Raw genomic sequence first — 12,338 nt, forward strand, 5'->3', positions numbered from 1 at the left:
ATACGAGGTCCCTAGTAATTGTAATGAACATGAACTTACAAGATCTACATAAAGAACCGCTTTCTAATTTTCAAATGTAACCAAAAATATGTATCGATAACAACCAGTCCTGCACACTGAGGAACTCTAGATCTGGTCTTAAATATTCTATCTCTTTTGCTCAACAACCGCACAAAAATACACCAATTCTCATTTCCCAAAATTAAGTTAGATCATTGAGAAATATCGCATGCACTGCTTGTTCATCATCATTTAAACCTCGCCGTGTGCAAAGCATCTTAAAAGTATGGTGCCAATGGATGACTTTAAATCCGGAGCAGAGGTCAGAGCAACAGCAAATTTCCCTTTCGCAATGGAGGCAATATGATGTACTGTGTCTAAACGCTATTTAGCCGGCTGAAGGGTGCCTGCACAAAAGGCCTTTTAATGGGTCTACTACATGAAACATGTGAAACAGATGCACCAAAACCGGCTAAATAGTCTACACAGTATACCCAGTTTAACCAGTAGGGTATCGACATCTCAATAGGGAATGCATCAAAATGATGTCATAGCTCAAACAAAAGTGACATAACATCTCTCTCGTAACAATGCAATATCCGTAGTGACAGACAGTGTTCCGTAGCAGCCGCTGTAGTTTTGCCGATACCCTATTAATTAAGATGCGTGGATTTACTGTTGTTCTGCCTAACACCCTTGATTTAGTTGTCTGTCTGCGCTGGACTTTTAGCCTTCTCTGCAACTATGCGCCAGTCAGCGTGCTTCTCAACCCTGTCTAAGACAAAAGTCACAAGGCAAGCAAGGCCACCTGATTGATGCTAATTACTGGCCTAATTAATTAGTTGTTAATCATCATTAGGTGTTTTTACGTGGTAAGTACCTGTTGGATGATTGACTGATATCATACATGTAATGCATATGTACACATCAATATGATTCAGTTTTCAGGAAAAAATGCCCAGACCCTCGAAATAACCCTAATTGATCTTCGTTCCAGGTTTGCCCTAATTGGAATCAACCGGTGTTTTGAGTCTGCCATTGTGAACGATTTGGCTTGTTGCCAATTAATAGACCATTTTCTTATCAACATGTCGAAAAAGATATCAGGCAAACAACTTGGGTGTTTGTTCAATACAGCATCCCCATCCACCCTTTAAAAGATCATTTTCCGGGATTGAAATCTTTTTCGAAATGATTCCAGGGAAAAGCATCTCAAAGCGGGATTACAATACTGCTTACTTTTTTTCTTTAGGGATTATATAGGCGCTGTAAGACTATCTAACCAGGAGATTATCCCCTTGTGTCAGATTTGAAATCTTCACCAGTTGCTTTTTGCCGTACTCTGTCCTTACTGTTGGTGTGAAAATTGATCTGTTTGTTTTACAGAGGAAGTGATATTGAACGAGGAAAGAACAACAGACGAGGAAAAAATGAAAATCATAGAAGGTATGTGTATGGCGTGTTTTTGTCTAGTCTGGGGTTTATAAGCTGTTTTATATATATTTGTTTATTTCGTACATCAAATTGTACAGATTTACTGAACTGGTGCATTACAAAAACTTTGTTTGTGGTGCAACGTGAAATAATGCATTTACGTACAGGCCTAGTGGCCTACATAAGGAACTGATCATGGCACAATGTCCATCTCAGAGGTACATAAGAAATTTATAATTTCAGTCAATCCCCAATAATTAAACGTTCCATTCCCAAAGTCCCTCATCCTCAAAAGTTCCCTAATCTGTTCAGCAATCCTATTTTGTTACTAGGGCCTGGTTGTTCAAAACAACTTTTCACTAACGTTGACGTTAACTTAACATAGCGTTATCTCCTTGGGTTAAGCCATTAGACTTAACGCCACGTTATGTTAACGCCAGCGTTAGTGACAAAACTTCTTTTGAACAATCGAGCCCAGATGACACAATCACAGCCAACTTAAAAATGCTAAAAATGAATAACAATATATGTAGACTTACCTGACCAGATGAAGGGCTTGAGTACATGATTTACTGTGTCATTAATTATAAGAAGTGTCTTTTTGCTGATTGGTAAATGGTGATAAGGTTTCTTGGCTTATAAAGTTGTACGCCATTCGTTAAAAATGTAAAATCTATTATATCTGAATACCGTTGTAGAATAATATATTGGTAAATTTGTATCATTCTGACATGTCTTGTAACTGAACAGCTGCAATCTTAGCTTTCTTCCTATTTTTAATTCAGTTACAGACAGACACAATGTACACGAATGTTGTTGGCTTTTATATAAGTATTTTTTATAAGTATTTTTGCTGGCTAAACTTCATCCTTTCCTGTTTTTCAGCAAGAAGAAGAGTAGCGTCTAGGAAAATGAAACAAATAAAAGAAGGCAAGTCGGCGACAGAGGTCGAACTAGAGGAAAATGAGGAGACCCTATTTGCAGACATCAGTACGTAATAAGACCTTACTAATAGTATGCAGGGGACTGGCTAACAACACCATGGCTAATTCGAAAAACAGGCTATGATAATATTCTTTTCGTATAACCCAAGAAATGGGGTCTGAAAGTATAGATCGTGCTTGTTTATTCAAATGAAATGGTATGAAAGAATAGATTGTGCTTGTTTACTCAAATAAATGGGGTATGAAGGAATAGATCATGCTTAGCTTTACTCAAATGAAATGGGTATGAAGGAATAGATTGTGCTTGTTTACTCAAATAAATGGGGTATGAAAGTATAGATCATGCTGAGCTTTACTCAAATGAAATGGGTATGAAGGAATAGATTGTGCTTGTTTACTCAAATAAATGGGGTATGAAGTATAGATCATGCTTAGCTTTACTCAAATGAAATTGGGTATGAAAGAATAGAGCATGCTTGTATGCAGAAAAATGGACTCTCATAATATAGGTCATGCCTTTTTTGTAGAGAACATCTAGATCATGTTACTCTTCATAGAAATGGGCTTTGAAAATAGAGATCCTAGGCATTTTTTGGAAATGGGCTCTGATAAATCAGATCATGCTTGTGTTGTTTTTGCCAAATCTTTTTTTTTTTCTTGGCATTTGGGTTTCTACGACAACGTATGTCATTATTCCAAAGAAATGTTTTTCTTTTCCCGAGCCTAAAATGAGTGCTTGTGTGTTTTTGTCTTCGGTTGGGAGGTGTTTTTGGGTTGAACTGAAAGTACAAGTAGACGATTTAAAGATTAGACAAGTACAGTTTCTGTCCTTTCCTATAGATGAACTGAAAGTCAGAATCTGGGCCTGGTCGTTCAAAACGATATGTTAGGGGCCAGATGGACTTACTTTTAGATTTTTAAATGAGGATTAAATTATGAATATGGGCATGGGGATGCATGGGTTAATGTATTGGTACTAAAAGAATGAAATGTTGTTAGTGATCAGTGCTTAAAAAATTTGAAATAACTCAAACAACGTTTATTGAGTCTCTACAAAAAGTTACGAATGAAAATTCTTGCCCACAGATTTTGTTAATGCAAGATTAGTGGAAAGGGGTCCAACGCGAATGCTACCTTAAAGCTGCAGTGCTAGGTGCCAATATTCATGAGTTTTAGCCTTATCCAGTCCACCTGTGTTATGCAATATTCTTGCCAGATTCTAGCTGATACTTAAACGAGTTTGAAAGTTTTTTTCACTGAAAGACCGAAATAGGGTGCCAAGTTTTCGTGAGTCTACTAGTCGACGTTGTAACGTGTGGTGTTTGTGATATGGGTCGATTAGTCGCCGTGTAAACTTGTCATGTGAACGTGTACGTGTTGCCATCAATAGGATGGAGTGCAAGTTAGACGCGTGTGTAGCATGATCGTGGAGTCACTGTGTCACCAACTGTCGGGAAGTTCAGGAGCCCTAGACGATTTGCTGGGTAGTGAGAATGAGACTTGATGGTATCAGTTTGTGCGACTTTAGCCTCAAACAAGGAAGTAGTAGGTTCGGCTCTTTGACAGTCCCAGAGCCTTTTCTGGGTGTCCTCGAGCACGTCACATAGCATATCTATGTGCTACTCTCTGTGGGGTCAATTAATGGGGCTAGTGTCTTCTGTGAATTTTATATATGATACACTATTGCTGCCTGTTCGAATATACGTCTGATTTTTAAAATGCAATAGACCTGCTGTTTCCTGAAATTCACTGTTTCCACGTGTAAACGCACCTCTTCATCCAACCTGTTGTAAGACATCGCTCCGAGGCAGGTATTCTGTCCCGCGAGTGTCTTCTACCTCTCGAGGGATTCACTCTGTGCATGTATCGCACGAACCCAAAGGTGTTACAAACAATTTGAGGTCAGGCATAAAGGTCGAAGTTCGAGGGTCGAACAGGTAGATGTCTCCTCATTTCCATAGATAATTCGTTTTTGTGCAGTTTTCCGAATCTTGATCCTCATTTTCACGTCTTTACGAGTGTCAATTCATTGGACACTTAGTGTTAAGACAAGTCTTTTTCAGTTTTTCCTACTATAGAATTTTCTCTTGTCTAACATTTCCTTAGATAAAATTCTTGTTCATTAAAAACTCCTTCTAAAGTTTTAAACCTCTTTGTTGTCCAACTACTAACATTCAGTTTTCTACTGTGCGATAGTTTTTTACTTTATAGTGTTAGGCCTCTCAGTTTGTGAACTTAAGACGCAGGCACATGGCCTTAAATTGAGAGGTTGGTGTACACCCATTTCAACTGTTGGAAAAATTCATGCAGCGAATATATTAAGTGCCTGAATTGGTACAACTGCACCATCTGTGGAGAGAGTTGTACATCCGCTTTTTTCGTGGGCTTATGCAGGGATTTTTTTGAATGGACTGGGCCTTTAAGCTTCTGAGGTGCTTTACGTTTTTATGCTGGGCGTTGAATATCTATCATGCTCGGAGATTGCACTGTCAAGCTGCAGCTCTCTAATACACGTATTACTCCCGGGGGAAAGAGCTTGAATCATGAATAGCTTCGGGAATAATGTTAAGCACATTGAACAACTGAAACTGGTTGGATTTAGTGCATTTGAAGTCTCATTATTATCATTATAAAACCTAATGTCATTATTCTTATGGTGAGACACTGTTTTAAGTGTATTAAGTGACATGTTTGAATAAAACCATTAGAAGTGCATGCTCCCATCACAGCTCTCGCTGTTCCATCACGTAAAATGTTCTCCATTTAATATTTTTCAAAAATTCTACATTTCACTTCTTTAATTATTTGTCTGCTTAGATAGCTTTATGAATTCTATTTTAGAATATTCTCAAAAGTTTGGCTCAGCATATTCTTACTATGAGCGAATGGAAAGTGTTCAATGGCATTTAGTAACCCAAAGATCGTATGTATTGGTATCAGAGTGGCAGAAATAAAGGGTACATGTACTTTAACAGTTTACCTGACAGTTTCTCCCCTGGCAGAATACACTGCTCTTCTTCAGAGAAATAGTAGATCATTTATAAGTCAATATTTATGCTTAACTCTACTTGATTGGGTTTTGATGATATTTAATTTAATTGGCAGGTGATATTTAATTTAATTGGCAGGTGATATTTAATTTAATTGGCAGGTGATATTTTAATTTGATTGGCAGGTGATATTTAATTTGATTGGCAGGTGATATTTAATTTGATTGGCAGGTGATATTTAATTTCATTCTTTCCATTCATAGAAACACATCTAAGTAACACAGCCATATTTCTCTTTTCTAGAAATGAAGAAAGGTACACGGCATGTTTCCTTAACAATTGCTCAGTAGAATTTATTTACTTCGAAATTTTAATTTACTCACAAAACATTTCAATATTTTTAACTTGGTCACAACAGATAATTTAAGTTCTCAACTGTTTGGATTCAGTTGCAGTGTCTTAGTATAGAATGAAAGTCAATTCTGCTGTCGTGATGAAATTATAACTTTACACCGAAGAGTTCAATTTTTGTAACATTTTTCGGTGTTGAATTGATTATCCCGTATAACATCTGTCGTTGGATTTGCGTGCCGACCTATCCTGAAGTCTTCCAATATGGTTTTAGATCCTGATAATTTCTTAAGATGAAGAGTGAGGTATTCGATTCGAGTGTGAAGTCTGTCCTTTCTTGGATCGTTTGAATACTGGGTTGTTTCTCCGATTCACATCATTCATAAAGCCCCGCGCAATCAAGCGATTGGAATTGCAGTGACCTTAGGATTGTTGTCGGTCACTGATTCTTGTCACAGACACTTGCGATGAACGTTGCAGACGAGTGATTTTGGTTGCATGCAATCAAGATCGCATGTGGCAACAATCTAAACCACTCATTTTCGGAGTGCTTTAGTCTTCTCGGTAATAAATTTCTTCATCTAATTCGTTGACCAGTTTAAACGACTTCCAATATTTCAGCGGCTTGATCCCTTTAAAACCTTTTTTTACATATTTTTTTATGTTGAGTCAATTTCAAATAGTAATTATTTTGTTATCCAATATCCCATACTTTAATTTCTTACTGCTCGTAATTCAAACCATTAATAGCATTTAAACTTGTTACATTCAACCACAAAATTTAATTTCAATTTACTAATCCGTATTACAAATCTTCTAAAATTACTAAACTTTAATTTCGATCCTAGTTTTTCAACTCTGAAATAAAAAAAATCTTTATTATCTTAATAAAATTCATCAGTTCCGTGAAATTGATCACTAAAACCTACTTGTACAATAAAATGAATCCTTTTTCTTTAGCACTGCTCTGCATTTTTAGGGTGTTATTCTCCAGGGAGTATTCCTCTTCCAAGGTGGGATGAGCATGTTTACGTACCACTACGGTTAGGGGCAAATTGGGGTTCATTGGCCGAATGAGTCCACGTCTCTGGCCAGAGGTAGAGTGCACGCAAGCCATTCATGTTACTCACCTAAGTCGCAGTCACATTTCGAGGACTCTGAAAAGTCAGAATTTTAGTTCCTCAAAAACGCCGGTTAATCCAGACATACACCCCTGGGTTAGCCTGGGTTCTCCCCGGAATTAAACCCGGGCCTTATTGCATCGTGGCCAGAAGTGTTAATCACTAGGCTATAAAAATGAGGCTCCTAAAAAACCGACCCGAAACTTCAGTCTCACTGCAGATTCGTCCTCTTTTTTAGGCGGCAAAATGGCACAGTTGGAATTAGCGGAAGAGCTGGAGGGTACAATTTTAGCAACAATATCAATTATAGATTATTGAATTAATTAATATTTTCTCAAAGTTTTCTTTCTTCAGTTTCTGCTCTACTCATTTTTTAGGATTATCTTGAGTTGATACGAGGTTATTCTGTAATGGCCATGCATTCTATTGATAGAGAAGAAGGTTTCTTTTAAAATGTAGCCGCTCATCACACATAACCCTCCAGTCGTTTCTAAGCGGTCTTGTGTTGAGAAATCCAGATATCCACTTCTGAAATTTGGCCAGCCAGCTTGTGGCAGCAGTTTTCCTCTACTCGTACCTGCAAATCTGCTTCATCTACTTCTGATGAAATACACCCTGTTTGACTACGAGAAGACAACGGCAACTGAATTGCACTGTGCAAGCACAAATTACCCCAGTTTAAGGACACATTTATGTTCGCATTGGCACTACAGCATCAGGCAGTCTATGATTTGTAGATCCTTATGGCGTGTGTCAGAGATATTGTATTGAATTTGGAGTACTGTGCAGACGCTACTTAGCCGGTTGAAGGGCCCTGTACCAAAGGCGTTTAAACCAGCTAAATAGCGTCTGCACAGTACGAATCAACTTGTGACTGTGCTATTGGCCCTATTATTAGAATTAGATAGTAGATTGTTTTAGTTTAGTAGTTTATGTTGTTTTGTCTTGTAAAGCCAAACGCTGCTCTGACTGCATGCAATTTGTGTCAGTTTTGAGTACTGATGATCAGTTTCAGGATCAGATATATGCAGTTAACATGCTAACATCAAGTTAACATGCTAACATCAAGTTAACATGTTAACATCAAGTTAACATGCATATAGTGCAACATGGGCCCGGATGTCAGCGCTCAAATCATGATGTCACTTCACAGAGGAAGTCGTCTATGACATCACTAGCACATTTTGACTTCGCACAAACTTTTTTCCATTTGATTTTTGGCTTATAACTCAAATACAATATCTGTCGATTAAATATGATTGCAAAAATTTTGTTTTAATTGCGCTTGAACATAATTTCTAACAACCGGGCCCAGCATCTGTTCTGAACAGGCGTTCTAATTACATCAGCGATGTCCATGTTACAGACAGTCTTCAAAGCAAATCGGGCTTCAACATCTACTAAAATTTAACTTATTTATTTTAGTTAAATTTTTTAGTCTCAGTAATTTGATTTAATTTTTTTCTCTTAAATTATACCAATATGCAAGTCTAAATTTCATTTAAGTTTCATGACATTTTTTGTATTGAATATACCTTTATTTGAAGTTCACCATACATTTACATAGAGTTAATTCTTTTTCACGATCATTTAAATTTAATTGATTGATTATTTCAAGATGGATTCTTTAATTACTAACATTTTGATTCCATTGTAGTCACAGAAGTCTCCGTTTAGAAGCAACAGAATGTTGTTGTCATGAAGCTAATTTCCACTCATTCATTTGTTAGAAATTGAAACTGAAAACATTATAGGTTAACCTATGCTTATATAACTACAATGACAAGGCAGCAAGACAGTCTTCAGTGCTGGATAGAAAAATCCAACAGCACGCAAAACACTTCATTTCACAGTGCATTTCTGGCACTAATCCTAAAACGAAGAACAGATAACAAGCCTATAAAAAGGCTGGGCATTGATATCAATCAGGCACAAGCTTTGGCCCTGCTGACGTCGCCTACAAAGTGTTCATGTGGGTAAATGTCATGGTTGATACGTCACCCGACTTTAGACTCCGGTTATTGTTGCGCCGATGACAGTGTGCCATGTAAGTCGGTGACATCAATATGACATCAAAATGGTGTCTATCCCGTGATGACGTCATCTGCACAACCTCTGTAGAGCTATCATCCCATCAATGAACCCATGCAGTGTTAACCAACCGAGAACATTGAGCCATTGATAGATAACAAATGTCGTATGACCATTCTGTAATTGTACGAATGTTGCTTGAGGAACTTACCAGAATGCAGTGTTGTGCAACTGCTGTCAAAGCAAGGGATATCAGATTTGCTTCTGACGAGTACGGCCTACTCAAAACTAGTATTTTCATAAACAATATGATAACGGGCCTTAAGTCTCAAAAAATGGACTAAATTCTCATGGCGTGATTTGCGTGTCAGGTTCTAAATCATTTGTTGTCTTTGTTTTGTAGCAGCTGCATCTGGTGCTAATCTAGGTAAGCGCTGGCGCGAATATGAATCCGACCGATATTAATCAATCTGTGTCCTCACTGTTTATCCCTTACCCTTTGAATTCCCCGTCACAAGTCACAATTCTCATGAATAGTAACCAATGATTCCTGTCTGAGGTGATTACCCGCACAAAAACTGCAGTTGCGACGTTGTGCTGCTCAGATTTTTGTTGTTAACAGTGGGAAATAATCTGCCTGCAAATTTTGCAATATTTAGCGACATGTTTTATCCTGCAGTCAGCTGCAACTGCAATCTGTGGTATAATCATGTTGTGTCATGTAAGAACTACTAATGTCATCTAGTTAAGAACACACAGTTGGTAGGCCTACATGAAAAAGTGTTGGTGTAAGTACGTGATAACCTGACTTCCTAAGTGAAGTCATCATCATTGTAGTGAGAGTGACTGTGTATCATCAAGTATATAATTCGGTCCTCAACCAAACTGTCGGTCCGAATTGCATTCCCATAGCTGACTTCGGAGTTTTAGAAGCTGTGTAGTTGTAGATGCTGTGTGTGTCTGTGTGTCCTTGTGACTGTATCTTCTGAATGACATCCCCTATTGACCAGCTCCTTCAGTTTCCCTGCAAAGAAGAACGTGTGGAACGTGTGAAGGTGTTCTGTGTTTGTGTGTACTGTCATAATTTCTTAAATCTAATCGGTACTTGAGATCATAACTTTGTAAAACCAGGAATGTATTATCTCATTGAAATAGGAGTTGAACGCCGAAGAAGAAGAAGTGGAAGAAATTGAAATAGGAGAATGTCTTACAAGCGATTCCTTTGGAGCTTAATTTTGTTCTGTTCAGTTTTTTAACGGTCAATCAGGTCAGGTTCTGACCTGAAGAATGAAAAAGAGGATCAGGGTTTGACTACATCGAGGAAAAGGAGTTCTATATATGCAGTGCCTTGAATAAATCTTTGGGGAAAATTGGTTTTCAATTGAAACAGCGGTGGAGCTTTCTACTGCTCATTAGCTCATCGACAACATCTCCAACGTCTGCGTCTCACATTTCAGAAAATCCCTACATGGGTATGCAACAAAAGAAGAACCCAAAATGTGCATCATTTTGGAGAGCCGAGAAACGGTTCAGGTATGTACCGATAGCGTGCGTTGAAAGATGGTAATCAAAATGGTTCACCAGATCGCCCGAATTGGTCATAAAGCTTATGCTGCAGGGATCGATTTTACCAAGGGAAAGCCCTCAAAAATGGCCGTCGATTCTTCTCAAATCTTCTTTCACACTTTCCAATACCTAATTGTTTGTAAGTAATAGCAGTTGGTCCAAATGGTTCATTAGACTGTCCGAAATGAATATAAGGCCTTTGTTATCTTTCTGGACCAGGTGTTGCCCAATTCACACTTTATCTATTTCGGACCTCGTCTTCAACAAATCGTTCGAAATGGACACCCTATTATTATGCGTGGGAACAAAGATGTTCTTTTCTTTTAGATTCATGGTGCGACGAGCAGTGAAGAGTCAAGCGTTCTACTGGACTGTCATCGTGCTTGTCGCTCTCAACACGATATGCGTCGCCATTGAACACTACAATCAACCAGAATGGCTCACCATATTCCTGTGTAAGTTTTTCCATCGTACGATTCTCCTTCTTGGGTGCTTAACCTGTAAAGTTCATATCAAACTGCAACGAGTGTTTGAGCTGTAAATCTCTCCAGGCCACTGTGGCCAGCCTATCAACAGGCTCCCAGTCCCAGTTCGTTCCAACATGTCCAATCACTTACACTTACACTTGCACACTTACACACTTACACTGGGTCACTATAGGAGAGGTGCTAAGTCAAATATGGAGTATTGATACTTATTTTGACTGAATGATGTCAATGAAAAAAGTGCTTCTTAACAGCTGGATGTTGAAAAGGAAAATGCCTTGAGGCTCCACTTTGGATATTGATAGAAATAACTAGATACTCCACAATTTTGAAAACGTGACGGAAAAATATTCTAAAATCCAGTCAAAGGTAATGCCAAGTTGGTGTCCAACTTGTTTTGAACAATGGGACCCAATTCTATAGTCCCTTTTAAGCTGAAATATAGATAGTCGTATGTCACTGTACATAGTAAATCATGTCTATGAATGCTTCTCATTTCAGTCTATGCCGAGTTTGTATTCCTGGGACTGTTCATGGGTGAGATGCTTATCAAGATGTATGGGCTCGGCATACGTCACTACTTCCAATCTTCATTCAACATATTCGATTGCCTCGTAAGTACAGTATATGAAGCGATGCAATGTTAGACTTCGTTGCAAAACGCGGTATGCGCTGAAACCAATATTTTGAGTTGACCATACCATTGCGTTCGAGTTGATTTATTACAATTAGGAAAAATGTGGAAAAAATATGGAATGAATATAAGATCATGTTTTATGCATGCGTTGTCAGTTTTTAGCACAGATAACTTAATGGATATTCAATTTTACAATGAATGTAGTTTAACCAGGAACATGGAGCTAAAGGGGATGGTTGGATGCTATAGAATGAGGGAGCACGGTAGTTCCTTGGAAGAGCATCCAAATCTTGATCGGCAGGATGTTGGTTCGAGGCATATCCCGACCTCTTTGTATACTATGCCCGGAATAGCCAAGTGTAACGCAGTATGTGATCTCCTTAATTTCAGCAGAATGATTTTGAGATGAGGCTGGGGAATAGACGTACAGAGAATGGGAATGTTGTACACAATGCTTTATAAGAATCTGCATTTATCTATTTTGTTTATGATTAAAAAGGTGTTGAGGAATTGAGAGACAATCTCTGTCTGTTTTCAGGTCATTGGCGGCAGCATATTCGAAGTCATCTGGTCATCATTCAAAGAGGGTTCATTTGGTCTCAGTGTGCTTCGGGCTCTTCGACTGCTTAGGATATTCAAAGTTACCAGGTAAGGAGTGCTAGAAAACAGCTAGAGGAGTCTGTTTATGTAAGTTACGCAGTCCAAAGTGCACAAGTCTGGTTCTTTTAAGAGCATGCACCAGAGATCGTGCACGACCCAAGAAATAGTGCAGGTCACAA

The 12,338-nt window shown here is 38.3% G+C and overlaps 1 protein-coding gene across 32 annotated transcripts in view; it reads left to right on the plus strand.

The window, feature by feature from the left end:
• The window catches only part of LOC135501822 (voltage-dependent calcium channel type A subunit alpha-1-like), a 348,627-nt gene that overhangs the window by 226,672 nt on the left and 109,617 nt on the right, over nt 1-12,338 (plus strand). For all 32 annotated transcript variants that reach the window (XM_064794169.1, XM_064794155.1, XM_064794185.1 and 29 more), the window contains 6 exons: nt 1,387-1,446; nt 2,320-2,424; nt 10,329-10,404; nt 10,765-10,892; nt 11,424-11,536; nt 12,098-12,207. In XM_064794169.1, the coding sequence (XP_064650239.1) occupies nt 1,387-1,446; nt 2,320-2,424; nt 10,329-10,404; nt 10,765-10,892; nt 11,424-11,536; nt 12,098-12,207 (592 nt within the window). The remainder of the gene's footprint in view (nt 1-1,386; nt 1,447-2,319; nt 2,425-10,328; nt 10,405-10,764; nt 10,893-11,423; nt 11,537-12,097; nt 12,208-12,338) is intronic.

This window comes from Lineus longissimus, chromosome 17 (assembly GCF_910592395.1).
Source record: "Lineus longissimus chromosome 17, tnLinLong1.2, whole genome shotgun sequence".
Classification (NCBI taxonomy): Eukaryota; Metazoa; Nemertea; class Pilidiophora; order Heteronemertea; family Lineidae; genus Lineus; species Lineus longissimus.